This window comes from Centruroides sculpturatus, unplaced genomic scaffold, assembly GCF_000671375.1.
Source record: "Centruroides sculpturatus isolate CEXI.00-Female unplaced genomic scaffold, Cexi_2.0 scaffold891, whole genome shotgun sequence".
NCBI lineage: Eukaryota > Metazoa > Arthropoda > Arachnida > Scorpiones > Buthidae > Centruroides > Centruroides sculpturatus.
The window spans coordinates 264,314-282,182 of NW_019385112.1; the positions used below are offsets into that span (position 1 = coordinate 264,314).

Below are 17,869 nucleotides of genomic sequence, written 5' to 3' on the forward strand. Positions count from 1 at the left end.
CTTCGTCAATTCTTCGAGTTTAACATTTAACCTTTCAACTTTTCAAGAGACTTTCAGCTTTATGAACCTGCCGAGTTTGACTGGAAGTTCTCTTAGGAAGTAAAGTGATAATGAAGTTCAGACACGTCATATCGCAAACGTATGTTTTCTTTTTTCTTTGTAAAAGGTAATGACAACGCAAATTAAATATTACCGTAACGGCATTTTCTAATTTAAAACACAGTTGATAACAGAAATACTTATTTTAAGTACTGGTAACAGTGATTCATTTCACAAATTATGTAATACATGCAATAGTAACAGTAAAAAGTTCGCATTGTTGTTTTTAGCTGGGCTATTCGAATCTATTATTATGTGAATACACCGGTTTATATTTAAGTCTTGTGAAGTAGTACAGTTAATTAAACAATTTTTAATTTTCGTAAATATTATATTTTATACGACTGTATATTTTTCGTATTTCAAGAAGAATAAATAAATTATATTTAAATTACGTACGCAACGTTTTGAATATGGGAGAAACATCGCTCGTTGGTGCTGTGGACAAATAAAACTAACAATTAAGTATAGCTTATTATTATTTTTAAATACAGTAGAATAACATCTTTTAATGCGTATTATCTTGCATTTAATTTAGAAACTGTTAAAATTTAAATGTACAGTACGAATTAGAACTACTCACCGTTTCTGACTTCTGTATCTATTAATGAGAGACAGAACGTCTCTGTTGTTAGGTTCAATAGGTGTAATTTGACTTCGAACTCGCACCGCTAGAGGGCGAGAGGTCTTCGCTGTTGATTCGTATCTTTTTTGCCCGTTTTACACGCATTTTTTAAAGATATATTTTTAGCTACATTTTCGTTTTCTCGAAATAAATTTAATTAATTTATACTACAATTAGCTATTGTTTTCAATTATATACACTATAAATGAGTAATAGATTTTAAGTGGACCGAAAGTAACCCGTCTGCCGCTTTTTACATTGCAAAAATTTGCGTTCGATATTTGTACAATGCATACCTTGTATGACGTGTGAACACTGAATATGTAAAATGTTTTAGGTATTTATTGATTAAATACGTCATTTTATGCATATGAAGTAATTTCCTGTTTGTTTCAATCGAATTGCGATATATACAGGACCTTCGAAAGCTTGGTATGAAGTCGGGGGTAGAGCTGATCCCTTTTACTCTTCAACGTGCTGTTTTTTTACTAGAAAAAAAAGAGATAAATAGTAAACTTCTTCACTAATAAATACCATTTTATTTTTTTAGTAAAATATTTAATGCTTAGGAGTTAAAACTAAATTTTTTTTCGGGAAAAATCCCCCGATTCTTCCATCGACGAGCCCTGTATACAGTATATACCTATATTTTATATGATAAATACATCAGCGATTAATTGTATATATATTAATATTTAATATATATTAAAAAATTTACTGCATTTAGGGTATCACAACATACAAATGACAACAGGAAATACCATTTCCTAAAAACGGATAAGTTGTATCTTACAGCCTTTCCGAGAGTATTATTTACCTATTAATATTTAAAACACCCGTTGACGTTTTTAAATACTTGTAAAAAGAAGGAGGTGAAAACACGTTAATAAATTAATTATAGGAAATTCCGATACCGGCAACGAAAAAATACAGAAGCGGAAAACAAAAAGAAAAAATGTATTGTGACGACACAGCTCCCGATCGGAAGTAAAATCTGCGCATGCCTCAACCGGTTGGTGTGTGTATACAAGTGTGTTTCTGATTCATAATCTAAGGAAGAGGAAGGAAGACGGTCGCGCGCAGATTATCATATTGATTGTATTCAATAGGAGAGTAACTTTATACAGGGAGAATAAACACGGAAAAGTAGGTAAGTGATGATTAATACGTAAGAAGTAACAATTATTCTTATTTTTTTTTCGGTATTGTTTGATAACTCGTCTTCTCTGCAGTTTGTCAGATTGTAATGTTTAAAAAAAAGCTGTATATTGTTTTTTTATGTGTGGTATATGATGCCGGTTATTTTAACCGGTCGTGTAGTAATGAAATGTATGTCATTATTATTATTATTTTTTAATGAAGTTCACTTCCACATAAAAACAAGGGTAATTATTTCAAGGGCTTGCTTAATTTAAAGTTTAATAGGTTTTTCTCGATGCTGAATAAGAGAAAATATATTCCGGTTTTTGTATTAATTTGATTATTAGTTTTATTAGAACAATAAATGCGATAAATGCGCTTGCAGTTCTTCGTACAGTTTTATAGCTTAATTAGTTAATTGTTGGATAGTTAAATTGTATAAGAGGTAAAGATAATCGGCGTTAACGAGATACAATCTATCTTTTCAAGGCCTTACCGATAATTCTGTTTAAATTCATTATATCGGATCCAAAACACTATAGGTATTGATACAATATTATCTAAGGTGACCGAGAAGAATGTTACAAAACTACATTTCGATAATCTTTAAGATAGAAGAAAGAATGAAGACGAAGTAAAAAAAAAAGCTAGCACATATTTATTCTACTTTAATAGCATATTCATATTTCATATGCACCATTCGTATGTATGTGTGTGTGTGTGTGTGGATAATTAATAAATGTATAAAGAATTGAAATAATTGATGGAGTTTTAATAAACATTTTCCGGTGTTTGTTTAATTTTTAATAATTTGGTTGGTGTGACGTCACTTATGTATCACACTGACCAGCCTGTTGCTATTGGCAACGAGACAGATTCCAACAGCGGTTTCTTTAACTCAATGACCACTTACTGTAAAAACATTTTTCATGTTTTTGTTTATTTTACGCACACGACTGTATAAACAATATAAATAATACCGGTAAGTGTTTTAAATTAATCACTTTCTAAAATAGTAACCTCGTGATATACTGAAGTGTTGTTATAGTGTTAGAATACCGCTTGTATTTGTGGCACGTGTTGACGAACTGTGATGTAATACAACATACAAAACTCTTTGTCAGAACTAGTTAATTATTTAAGATAGATTCGAATATATGTAATAACTAACTAAAAGAATTGTTTTCACCTTTTTATAGTCTCATAAATACAAGACAAAACGAAAGTTAGTCGATTTTTTTTAAACAGTTTAATCAATTGTAACTGGTAAAGATAAGTGTAAAATATGAGAAAATTCGCGGTCGGTATGCCCCAGTTTTAAACATGCAATCTGAATCCTGATGATGATTTCTAAATAGGTAACTCGCCTCCTCTTGGCAACAATGTGTCGTAATTTATTTTATGTATTACTAAATCTACACAATACTCTTCTTCAATATTCATTCTATTTTATATCTGTACCGTAATTTAACGAGAAGAACAATTGATCGAGATCATTTTTCACGTGTTTCCATATATAAAATTCTATAGGTAATTTAGAAACGTTGTGCAATCTTTATCTTATTTAAATTACACAATTACTTTTTTACTTATCACTTAAATTAGTTTCAAACAATCATATTTCGATACCGATATTTTAAGATAACCGCATTACCACATATTTAACTTTCGTATTAATGCTACTTAAACTCCATTAAATGAACCGGAAATAGAAAGAAACTGGAATGAAACCGGAAAAAATTATGTTGATTTTTACGTTGCTCAAATAATAATAATAAAAAAAACGTGACCTGTTGAGTGTTTCTTAATTTCTTTATTGAAATTCGGTGCTTATTTAAAATACTTAACGGGATATATGCCATGGCTACGAGCCAGTTTTAGAATATAAATTATTATCCGACGCCATTTTTTTTTCGTTTCGTACCACTTTTATCTGTATTAAATTATCGAATTGATGTTTAAAAATATTTTTTTTTTTTTTAACTCTTAATAATTATTTAAAAAAATGAGTTTTACCTAGAAAATAATATCGCAATAACAACAAATCAGTTAACAAATAAATAAGAATAATTTCGCGAAATAGTTATTGNCAAAATACGTATATTTTTTTGGGAATAATCCGTATAAACTATGCTATAAACAAAAAATTGTAGAATTACTTACCGATGTCGAATGGTGACATCGCCATTGCTCAACATTGTTTTCGTCACGGAACAGCTCAGCAAACCGCGGCCGATTTCTAATAACTTATTTCTCTGCTAATAGTTCCTTGAACTTCAGAGACATCATTAATATAAATAATTTTAATCGCCGTTGAATAAGAAATGTTTCTTTCACAAGAAATGTATAAAATTACAGTACTGTATTAGACTTACGGTACNTAATTTCTTTATTGAAATTCGGTGCTTATTTAAAATACTTAACGGGATATATGCCATGGCTACGAGCCAGTTTTAGAATATAAATTATTATCCGACGCCATTTTTTTTTCGTTTCGTACCACTTTTATCTGTATTAAATTATCGAATTGATGTTTAAAAATATTTTTTTTTTTTTTACTCTTAAATAATTATTTAAAAAAATGAGTTTTACCTAGAAAATAATATCGCAATAACAACAAATCAGTTAACAAATAAATAAGAATAATTTCGCGAAATAGGTATTGACACATATTAAATTTCCAATTATTTTAAGTTAAAAGTTAAAAATTTAGCTTCTGTACTGTTTCTATGACAACATTTTAAGATAGGACTAAATGTCAAGTTTGGAATTTAAGCTTAAACATTCATTGACATTAAGCACGCTATCGTATTCACTTAACAATCCTCTTCCCCATTTTCTACTTTTGTTAATGAACTCAACCTTTTAAGAAGATTGTTATTGAATATATTCTATCATTATAATAAAGTACATGCTTTTAAATCTTATTTGACCTTAGCTTGATTTTATTTTTGGAAGCAAACAAAAATTATTTTTATTCCGTTGACTGTAAAATAGGAGTCGACTGTTTCTTTCGATATTTTTGAAACGTTCAGAAAGAGTTGCTTGTTAATTCAAGAAATGAAAACTAAAACGTTAAATTTAAACTTTTTTCATGTACTGTAAGAGAGTTCGGTTTATTTCCTATTATAAACAAAGATTTTTTTTTTCCTATTTCAAGAGAATAAATCTCCTTTCTAATGAATCAGAATTCTAGGAAAGGGATTGAACAATTCCTCCTCCCTCTACGTGCTTTAATATTAGTGTTAATAACTCCATAAAAGTCTCTAAAAATTTTAATTTTATTACAGTAAAATATTCGAAAATTTATAGATAATATCTGTAAATATTGTATTAGATTAGATACAGGAAGAATCTCACATTCTTTACATTAACATAAATTTATAAAACATGATATTTGAGTTAATTTCTAATTGTTATTTCAGTTAGAATTTTTTTTTAAAATTCTTAAACAAAAATACAATTAAATATTTAAAAAAAAGAAAGTGAATAATCGTTTATTTTATATTATTTTGTTACATTTTTAAAAAAGAAATATAATGAATTAACATCTCATAGGTGAGTCTTGATAGATAAATTATCTCAACTAACTAATCTGTTATTTGATTTAAAAAATAAATAAATAAACTGTATGGAAAATTCCAAAGAAAATGCGATAGTTAAGAAATAATTATATTAAAATCACTTGTCTATATATAAAATCGAAGCATTGTAGTAATGCAAATAATTCTAGTATTATGTAAGTTACAGTATGTCAACAAAGAAAAAAGTATTTTCGCAATAATATAACTTTTAATTAGTTAAATAAGCATAATAAGTTGAGTAAATTGCGGTTCCAGTTTCTAATTTTTATTCATAAGTCTTTTCCTGTTCTCTTTTTATATAATTACATACAATAGTAATTTGACTGTGTTATAAATTCTAAACAAATATATAATACAGTATATAAAAATAATAAAATTCTTCCAATAATACGATCTACAAAAATACAGTACTTGTTTGCCTGTACACAATGAAAAAAATATAGTGTTTTCACGTGATATCTATCAAAGTAACTAATGCCATATTGATAAATTAGATATATATAAAAAAATTATTTTATATTAATTTAACAGGGTGCTATTTATTAATAATAATAAAGAAAATGACAATTTGAACGTCATTAAAAAATCAAGTTCGATAAAAATCAATAACGAATAAAAATGTTGAATATATTAATAATTTTTCTGCAGTTAATACTATTAAATTATTGATATTAAAATAAAATTTTGAATAGACGAATGCTGTTACTGAAAAAAAAAAATGTAATATTATAAATGAAGATATTTCAATCAATTGTATGTCAAACGTTAATTTACACGATGATAAAATATGACGATTTGTACTTACGCTGCGTTACACATTCTATCGTAACAATAGACATTTGTTAAATATAAAATCAATTCATTTCAATTAATCCTACTGTTATATATTATATCATTGTATTGTATTTGTCATGTTACACCGAAAAAAAACATAGAAAATGTTTGTTTTTCTTGTTCTATATTCGTTTTTCTATTTATTTACTGTTTTATACAATAAGACAAAAAAAATTATTGAATTTTTACGTTATAACGTAACAAATTAGTGCATTGATAAAGTACTATTCAGACTGGGATCTCACACCGATGAACAACCATAATTATTCCTTTTTTTAAACCTAAAAAAAACGGGCATTTCGTGTAGAAAATTTAATTATTTTCGTTATAAAGAAATATGGAGGATAATCTACAAATAGTGTAATTCTCGACACTACTGTTTATCCTTTTTCTCCCATAGTTTTNAGTGCATTCCATGATTGATGACGAGAAGCGCTAGAGCGGCGCCGTGCCACTCTTTTACGCCTCCGGGCGCCATCTATTATTCAAATTAAGGATTAAAATCATTTTTATTTGAAAATTTTTAAATTAGTATTTTTATTATTTTTAAAAAAATGAAAACAATTTTAATTTAACGAAATTTGACAGAGTGTGATTTTTAATTAAACTTTTTTTTTTAAATTTCGATATAATGCGATAAGCTATAATAAAGAAATGCTTACGAAGATAGGAGTTTTAATACAGTCAAACCTCGATACAGCGCCCTCCTACAGAAGTCACAAACGGTTCTTACTCTTAAATATTATCGAGGTTACGGCCGAAGTTTTTATCTCTAAAACGCGAACGTCGAACGTCGAGCGTCGCTTACAAGAAGAGGCGCTCGACGTTCGACGTTCACGTTTAAGAGATGAAAACTTCGGCCGCAACATCACTAATTTCTTGCGGTTTTAAATATCTAATTCAATTTATACGATCTTGTATTAATTTATTTGGAATTATATTACTATTATTATATATAAACGGAATCACAGTTGTTTGTTTTTGCTAATTTTTATCAGCTGAACTAAAAATAACTTGATGATCAATGATAATCAATACAGATTGCGCAAATGTTTGCAATTCGCAATCCATTCATCGATTATTGAATCAAATAAAAATATATAGGCTATATTACTGCAGTTGTAGGCATAAATTATAATCACAGGTAAAGGAATTAAGCTAATTTATATTGATATCTTGCTATTGAAATTATTAGACAAAAAAAAAAAAATTCTAATTCTTTCAATGTATCGTTTTACTTTTAATGATATGGGATGTCACTATTAAAGGTAATGCTAAATCATCGTTTTAAAGATGAATGCCATTTAAATATAATTCTAGCACGATATTTATAAAATGCCATTGATTATTTTCTGTCAAAAATGATCGAGTTTTTTTGTCAAATCTCATGTTCTGTTTAATATAATATGTATATTTTTATTATTATAAGGTGATTCTCTTTCTAATAATGCTTAACTTTCTGCCTCTTTAATATAATACCTGCATATTTTCAGTATCTGAATAGATAGATTATCAATAGAATTATGATCACTGCTTTCATTATATCGAAGTTTTTTTTTTAATGTGTATTCTTTACCTGTATTGATGTTTCGTTATCTAACTTTCGAGTGACGTCAACTGTTATCGTTAAAGTTGTTTCTGTTGAAAGATGCAATTGCTACAACGATGAGTCATACGTAAAACGTAGACTAATTAAAAGATACAGGCAATTTTTGACATCAAAAGTTTTCATCACTTCAGGAATAAATTACATTTTCTAAATCTATTGTAATCGCAAATTGTTTTTATTCAGATCATCTTTACATCTTTTTTTATTTTTATAGCTTCTACCCTGTGTACTCTATACACTTAAACGTGTAGAATAGTTAACGAATTACAATGAGCCATGGATAATAAATGTACTGTGTCTTAATTTCACATAATTTACATGAAAAAAAATTGATATATTGTACGAAATATAATATCTATGGTATAATTTACACAGTATTAAAAATTAGTGAATAGCAAATTTGTTATTGAGGAGTGTTGTTACAATGAAAAAAACAAATGAAGGTCAGTTTTGCTGCTACGTTGATCATTTCTCAACTTTATTCGTTCGATATTAGTTAACAAGTTTGAGGTTTCTGGGCCATAACGATACAGTCTAATTTCTTTCAGTTAATGTTTTAATACCTGTTTAGATTCACGTAATACATGAAATGCTTTTACTATAATTCGGAACAATATAATGAAATCGTACAGGGATAGAAAGTAAGTAAGAGTTTTCATACTGATTAATATTCTCTTACGTTCCGCGGAATATTATTATTATTATTATTATTATTTTAGGTTATATAAATTGCAAAACATTAATTTTGAATTGTCATAGTTATAAAGCATTCAGTTGTTTAACCACATTGACTACGTTACTGTTTATTAAGTGTCAAACGACGTTTGACATCTGATTGTCTTGGAAAATGAATCTCCCTTGATAGATGGATACAAGAATAAAAATGACGTTAAAATGAAAGTAAATATGTTTTTTTGTTATTGGAAATACTACAAAGATTTTCTTCATAATGTGCCAAAATGTATATTAACAACAAATCAATGACCCTGTGATGTGAAAATGCAAGAATATATGACGTCAGATATGAGATGCATAAGCAAAAAGACCTTGACAAACTGCATCTGGCATAAAACACGAATTGCTGTCACCCTGCCAAATATTTGACCTTGTTGCTTATACTTCCTTTTTTATTATTTTTATTTTATTCATTTTTTTTCTTTTTCATTTATTTTTAGATGTTTTAAATGGATTTTTAAAGCCTTTACTTTCCAAATTTAAAGCTCTCTTTTTTGCTTGTTTTATTAAAAAAAAAAAAAAAAACACTTATTCCTAAATTTTACACAATTAGGTAATGCCTAAACTGTAATTGCTTTTAATTTTTAAAAAGAAAAGAAATGGGTTAACAAATGCTCCATTTTCTAAATAATTTATGTTGTTCTTTCTTATATATGTGTGTAAAAAAATTTTATAAACTTTAAATGGGACTTTGGTTTTATAGCTTGAAAATAAAGTTGAATGATTGCATTATGATAATTTTTCAGTATTAATTAGAAACTAAGTTTTAATGTTATGAAAAGGTTAAACTTTGAACTAATCAGTTAAAAGTATTGCAAGCAAAACTAATATGTTTACAGTTTTTTTCCAGCTGTTATGCTTAATGATATTTGTGCAGAAGGTATTTCAAGGATAATATACATACTGGACAATCATTTAGCAATGATTTTAAAGCTAATTAGACTTTTCATTTAAAGATAAATATTGTTTTCTAGTTTACTTTCCATAGGTTTTCATGTAAATTTAATTATTAGTTGTATTGTTTTCTGTAAATGAAATATAATTTAAATTGCAAACATTATAGTTTGTTCTATAAATGCAATATTTTGCATATAAACAGTTTTAAATAAATAAAAATAATTGCATAAATTATATGAAGCATATCTATTCAACCTAGTTTTAATTGATTTATTATATTCTTCATGAAAATGACATTATAAAATTTTTCATTTTAAATTATTTAACACAATCAAACAGAAACTATATTCTAATAAAGCATATTTGGATTAAATCCAGAATAATTTACCTTGAGCAAGATGATTTTATATGTGTGAAAATGACAGCCATGTTTAAGTAAAAATATATTCTAATAAAACCTTATTTCAACTCAATAACATTGTTCATTCAAATAATCATTAGTGTAATATTATATAAATTATATCAGGATTGTAATGTAAGAGATAAAAGTATTTGAACTGGTTTTCTATTACATAACATGTGCAAGTCATTAAGATCAATTGTGGTATGAATTTTTAATGGTTTTGCTTCCGAGTAATTATCATCGCAAATATTTTGTATATGTTGAAAAAACCATTTAATTAGCATTGAAAATAATAATTTTAGTAAAATTATATTTGTTTTGATTAGACGACTAAATCACAAATATTTAATATCAGCATGTGAATAAAGCTGCAATCATTATATTAAAGATTTCTTAATTGTTTTCTTAATTGAAAAATGATATGATGTTTCTGAATAATACCTTATTTTATTTAAAATTTTGATTATATATGCTGATAGCTAACTAAATAAGCTTTTGTAATATTTTAATGTGATATTTGATAGCTTAATTGAAAATGATGATATGATTTAGTATTATATTTACAGTAAAATTTGTTTTAATACTAAATTGTCATAACAAACTTACCTAAAATATTTCAACTTTATTCGTATAATTGTAAACATGCTAAATAGTGAGATTTTTCTAATATATTGATAAAAAAAACTTGAATTCATTTTATAATAAAAAAGTTAAATGAATCTGTTAAAAGTAGATTTTTAGTTTAGTTTAGTATAAAGAAAAAAATAATCATCAGTTTTGTATGTATATGGTGATTACGATGACGGGCTATTACGATAATACTAAGGGGATTCACCCTCTGGCTACTTTTGGTAGTCCAACTCTGTTTCTAATATAGACTATTTATAAAAAAATTTGAATAATATATATACCTTCATCTGTCTAATTCCAGGTGAGGATTATGTAACATAAGCAAAGTACAGATTTGTTTCGAAATGCACTTCCACAACAGATTAATTGGAAAAACCAGTTTATTCATATCACATAAAAACTTACCTTTTGGACTTTCTCCATCAAAATCAAACATAAAACTTTCATATTCCAAAACAGAAAAATTCATTATTTTTTTAATCAGTCAAATGTGATTTTTTTTTTAATATCCCATGAAAAAACATTCTAGATTCCATGGTGCACTTTACTCACATGCCCTAAAGGGTTTGGCCCACTTGTTTCCAACATAGAATATTCATAACAAAAAATTTTCTGATAATTAGGGACCAACTCCCATTCACTTTGCTCCCCCTTGCTTTACTCCCTTTGTTATACCACCTATGGGATGGATGCCCAATCTTCTTACTCTCATTCATTTTACTCCCCTGCTCACGTCATCCTTCTTGCTTCACTTCCTCACCCAAGGGGTGCTTCATGGGTGAGGAATTGAAGCAACTTTGCCCATTTCTTTGCTCACTTGTTCAAAACATTTGTGACAGTTCATCAATTCCTAATACCACTGTTTCTATATTTTTTTTGTGAAGGAAAAATGTACTATGACAATTTTTAAGCTAAGTATTTTATATATATATAAAATATTTAGTTTAAAAAATAAATTAAGGCTTTATTAATATTACAATTTTGTATTAAAAACACTTTTTCTAAATATAAAATTTTAAATAAAAACTTTTTTTTAATTAAAAAATTGTTATTTACTCAAAAGAAATGTGCTGGTTGGTGTGTGTGTGTGTGTGTTTAATAAGAAGTTTTATATATATAAAACTTATGAAATAAACTTAACACAATGAACATACAGGATTATAGGAGCCGAGTTATTTAAGGATAAAATGTTTTACATGACATTTCTTCTCAGATGAGTTAGGAAATCTGAAGCTGAGATGAAAGGTCTGGAGAAACACTTTATCCTTAATTAAATACCTCAGCTCCTATAATCCTGCAAGTATGTGTTTGTTAAGTTCAATCTTATGATGCGCTAACTTTTAAAAAAATTGAAATTAATTTATTTTTAAGCAATAGAAGCTTCTTAAATAAATAAATAAATAATATTTGTTTCTCATTTTTTATGGAATAAAATATAAAAATAGTTGCAGGAATTAGTTATAGTTTATATTAGAAAATGTACTTAATAAATTTGAAAAATTGAATGTTTTTTTTTTTTTTTTTTGATATAATTGTAGATGTATGTCATTTGGACTAAGAAGCAGTGAAAAATTGCAGAAGGAAGCTGCAGAAAAATTCCGTAACATGATGGCTGCCATACTAGAGTATAGGGCAACAGTAGTGGTTTCATTACTACTACTGATGTACTTTTTGTGGATGGATATAACATTATATTATCAAATTCAGAGTATGCATCCAGTAGGGTCTGTAACATCTAAGCCGTCAATGGAAAGCCATGCATTATTTTCACCATTTTCTGGTCTCTCTGTTAAAATGATGATGATGGATCAAGTGAATAACTACATTCATACTCCTTTGGCACAAATTTTTAATCAGGTTAGAGATAAATTCTATATTATATAGATTTAAACATAGTAATTAATAAATATTTTTTCTTAAATTTGATTCTTTTATTTATACTGTTAAATTTTGAAAAAAGGAAATTCAAAATCAATTTAGTAATGTAGCAAAACAATAATACAAATGGTTTCTGAAAGCATTTATATTTTATGTACAATTAATTTTGAATTAATCTTGAATTCATTCAGTTTCTAAACAAATTATCATCATGCTTATATATTGATGTTTTGCTGATGCAATAACAAGTTACTAAAAATAATACTTCATGAATCATGATTGATTTATTATGCTTATTTCAAATGCAGACATGTAACTGTTTAAGTTTTCAATATGAGAATTTATGCTTCATACTGAAAACAAATATTTATTTTTGAATTATTACTATATTGAAAATGTAAAAAAAAAACATTCTCAGTTTGAAAGAGACCAAAGACTACTTCTTAATGCAACCAAACTTACAGACCAAAATTACCAAAAAAATTTTCTTAAAAATAAATAAGTTCATGCAAGCTAAAATAACTCAATATTTATTATGTTTTTATTAATGGTTCCTTTTTAAACAGTGTTCTGGAATACAAACTTTTGACAACCGACCTTTCTCTGCAGGCTACTTGGCTGTCAAAATTAAAACTTTCCTTAAAAACACAAGTTTAAAAATCGGAACTGGCGATGCCACAGACATCATCTTTCCTTTCATCCTTACCACTTGGGGATGGTAGAGCTTTATATCTACTAGAAATAGGTGCTGTTATATATAGATTTTTAGCTGTACCTGGTGCAAAACAATTTCAGTTATATGAAATTTGTATGAAAATAATGTGGTTTTATTTTGTAACATATATATATATATATTTTTTTTTTCAATCTCCTAGCCTCAATGTTTTAATGTATTTATCTTATAAATATGGAAATTTACAAATGTTGGAGTGTTTTGTAGAATGTAAACTTCAAAAAGAGGTATCTTCTTCTGTATATAGTAATTCAGAAATAAATATTTTTCATAGTATTATCTTCAAATAATTCGATATAATTTCTAAATTCAACTATGTTTGAACTATCCAGCAGAATACACATGAAAGAAATTTCATAGATAGATGTTATTTTAAATATATTTAAGCAGAAATAAACTGTTCGTATAGAATATATACTAGTAATTAAAATTATACTCTCTAAAAGTTGAGAAATGAACTTGAATTAGATGAAGTTAATCACTAAAATAATACTATATCAATTAAATCTACAACTTTTATCCTAATAACACTCCAAAAATTCTTTCCTTTGTTGTAAGCAAACTAAAATCTTGTTAACAACTCAAATAACTCATCCCAAAAATGTATATACTGTATTTTCATTTATAAAAGTAAGAAAAAATTTTTTTTTTTAAATCAATACAATTTTTGTAAAATTCTTCAAAGTATATTTATTTTTTGTCATTTTTAATATGTATTTCATTAAATTTGTTTTTTAAAAGGAATTTTAAAAAATCTGATTAATAATTTTAAAGTTTAATAAACTTATGCAATAATGACAAACTAAAATAATAAGTTAATACAGAAATTGCACATCATGAAAAATATGAATGATAATTTTGATAAGGAAGATAATTTATATCAATAAAAAATAATTATGGAATTACTAAAAGCAATTATATTTGTTTTAAATTTGGAAAACTGGTTTTACATTATACTAATATATTAATATTCAATATTGTTTCACTGGATTTGAATTATTATAAAAATTTTCTACTTGTGTATTTTTTTTCTTTTTTGTATTATATTTTAAATGAATATTTTCAAACAAAAATTTTATCGACCTCACAAATATCTCGTCCTAAAAATTTGTATGTGATGTTATAAATGTTTATAAATTTTTGTAAGTATTATTACAACAAAAATTTGTAGATTTAATTAAAAGAACAAGTATTTAATAGTGATCTAACTGCATCCAATTAAAGTTTATCTCTTTGTTTTTACAGTTTATAATTTTATTTTAACCATGATTTTATCATAATTTTAATTTCTTGATTTTGTTTTGTGTTTTTAAATCATCCAAATAATAGATGTTATAAAATAATTTCAAATATTATTTGCTTAAAAAGTTAATAGGCTCTATCTTAGAAGTTACAGCTAGATAACTCTGGGTATGGTATGGTGTAATTTGCATTTTTATGATGCTGGATTTTGTGTCTTCATGAATACATTATGCAAAGCAATGGGCTGTATATTCATTGATTTTATGTCTGTGATATGACAATATTTCGAAAATGAAACAAATTCCAGAGATGATTGAGTATTAATAATTTTTTAAAAACCAATGAATATTCATATAAAAATAATTAGATTTTATTTCTTATTTTTATTTAATTTTTACTAATTTTCTGAATTTCAATTATTTTAATTTCTATGAAAACAAATTTTTCTGATTTAAAATGCATGTGATGATTATCAGTTATAACAAATTCACTACAATTACTTTATGATATTTGTTGTCTACAATACAATAATAATAAATTATTTAATTTGGATGTAATCAGACTGATGTTTTAAAGACATCACTTTTTATCTTTATGACATTCAGATGAATGGAAAATCTTAGATTTATAGAAAAAATAGTGTTTTATTTCATTAAGAAATAACAATACTAATGTAACATTCATAATTAAGATATGGTAATTTAATTAAAATTTTTAACTACTTAATGATAAAGTTAAATAGATTTAGGAAAATATGAATAAGTAGATACTATATTAATATGAATTGAATTATTTGTTTATAGATTTATATGAAAAATTAGAAAAATTAATAAACATAACAACATGTGTAAATAATTTTGTTTATATTAAGAGTCTGTTTAAATTTTATACAACTGAACTGTAATATCATGTTACAAAAATTTTGAAAAATATATATCATAATTTTCATTAAAGTTTTGATTATATCTTCAGAAAAGATGGCTTTTAAAATATAGTTATTGTATTTATAAACTAAAATAATAATAATAATAATAGCTCAAAACTATTTTTTAATCAGAAAATTAGTAATAATCAATTGAAGATGAATAAACAAGATCTCCAAGTTTTATCATTATTCATTTATTAAACATATGCATTTTTGGTTAACCTGATTTTTTTTTATTACATGGGGGGAAAAAAAGTTGCCAAAATTTTCAAAATTCAAATAAATCAAATTTATTGAAATAAACCAATTTTAAAATTAATCATTATATGTTTACTGCAGTTCATGTTGTTATTAAGTATTCAATCTTCTTTGAAAATATGTTGTAAGAAATGTAAATTTCCTTACAAATTTAATTCTGTTATTATCCATTATAATATAATCAAATTTCTTCCAAACTTCACAATTAATCATAAATGCTTTAATAGGAATTTCATACATAATACAGCTTCCTTAGAACCGAGTATTCTTGAGTAGAAAACAGGAAAAAACGTTTTTTGTTTATTTCAGTTATCTAAATGCTTTTTTGCCAAACTTATCACGACGACTTTTGTATATTATAACAATCTTCTGTTATTCTTTTTAAGTACCTTTTAACAAAATGCATTTTGAACTTGTATCATCCCTCTTCAGTTGTTTTACAGTTGGTAAAATATAAAAATTTGATGTACTGTACATACTGGATTATTAAATATACATTTGTTATCCAAATCTTTTGGTAACAAATGTGTATCTAATAATCCAGTATGTATACCAAATGTAAGTGTTACCTTAATGTATATACTTTAATGGCATACTTTTGTAAAGTTAAAAATCAGGAATTTATTTGTACCTTTGTTTTGTACAGTTTAATATTTTACAACTGTAAAACAACTGAAGAGGGATGATATGAGTCCCAAATGCATTTTGTTAAAGGTACTTAAAAAAAATAAACGGAAGATTGTTATCGCAACAACTTTTGTATATTATAAGTTTGGAGAAAAAGCACTATTAGGTGGCTGAAATAACATTTTTAGTACAGGTCCAAACAAGAAGCTAAATGAAGGAAAATTAGAAAATTACTTTCTTGGTGTGATCTGCTGCTATCTGTCTAATAAAAATTAGAATTGCAAACTTGACATCATATATTGGTCTAATATATATATCATCATGCATTTAAATCTTTTTTTTATCATTACAATTTTTAGTTTTATTGAATCCTTCAATATTTCATTATATCTAATATTAATAATCTGAACTGTTTTCAAATATTACTGTATTTTGTGGCATATAAGATACACCTCTTTTTACCACAAAATATTTAGAAAAAAATATTATAGTTTTATTATATTTATTCTCTACTGATGTTTTGACCATTCTGCTCCAAATTTTTTTACTGTATTCTGGTTTAAAAAAAAATAAAATTAGAAAGCACACGTTTTTATTTAACAAGGATAAAGAGGATTTTAAAAGAAGTCATTTATAATTAAAATATTCAACATGAATATATGTGATAGTTGCTAAGCTATAACAAATAATAACAAACATATCATCAAGCTTGAAGTAACAACATTCAAATTGAATCGTAATATTTAATAAGATGATATATCTTGTTTTCTATTGAGTATTCTTTAAAAAATATGTTTTTAAATTTAGAAAAATTAATATATAAAATGTTCATAAATCAATAAAATATATGGAGTTAGAAATGTTAATGCGTGCCATTTATATACAAGAAAGTAATACAAAATATAAATAACATTCTAATATTGATTTTAATATATTTTTGAAATTATATAACATGAATAATATCATACTATTTAGAAACGGAAAAAAGAATTTAAAATATCAAGATATTTTAAATTCTTTTTTCCCCTTTCTAAATATATTCAAAGAAATGAAATTCAGAATTCTTGAATTCAGAGAAAAAACATTAAATAATATTTGATGTTTTGTTTAAAAGATAATTTAATTATTTTTAAGAAATTGCATTTAATTATATTATTTCATGCCAGAAAAAAGTATTACTATCACAATATGATATTTGGTCAACTGTAGAACAGTATTTAGAAATACCTAAGAACAGAAAAATGTGTGTTGATAATATAGATAGTCCTTGGCTTTTAGACAACTTGCCCTTTCATACTCCTAAATTGCTTTTCATACATTTTCACATTCTCCCTTTTTCCATTTTGCTAAAATTTAAAAGTCATTTGTGAAAATTAACTTTTATTAGCGAGGTTGTGGCCAACGTTTTCAATGCAAAAACCTGTACATTGGACATTGAGTGCCATCTTCCTGTAAGCCTATAAGTTTGACGATGGCATTTGGAAAGTCGAGCACGATTCTACTGATGTTCCAAACGCCATTGTCAAACTTCTAGGCTTGTAGGAAGATGATGCTGAGCATCAGATGTACACGTTTTCGCATTGAAAATGTCGGCTGCAACCTCTCTATTGACTGTTTTCTCTTTATATAAAATGTTAAAATCGTAGATTG

The 17,869-nt window shown here is 25.8% G+C and overlaps 1 protein-coding gene across 4 annotated transcripts in view; it reads left to right on the forward strand.

Annotated features, from left to right (window-relative positions):
* The first annotated feature begins 1,642 nt into the window (after positions 1-1,642).
* LOC111634940 (ceramide phosphoethanolamine synthase-like) overlaps positions 1,643-17,869 on the forward strand; it is a 34,638-nt gene continuing 18,411 nt past the window's right edge. The window contains exons 1-2 of one of the 4 annotated variants that reach the window (XM_023379777.1): positions 1,643-1,870; positions 12,095-12,413. In XM_023379777.1, coding sequence (XP_023235545.1) covers positions 12,099-12,413 — 315 coding nt within the window. In that variant the 5' untranslated portion in view covers positions 1,643-1,870; positions 12,095-12,098. Of the gene's footprint in view, positions 1,875-2,558; positions 2,847-8,246; positions 8,533-12,094; positions 12,414-17,869 lie in introns of those variants that run through there. The other 3 variants (XM_023379776.1, XM_023379778.1, XM_023379775.1) reach the window with 3 other exon arrangements.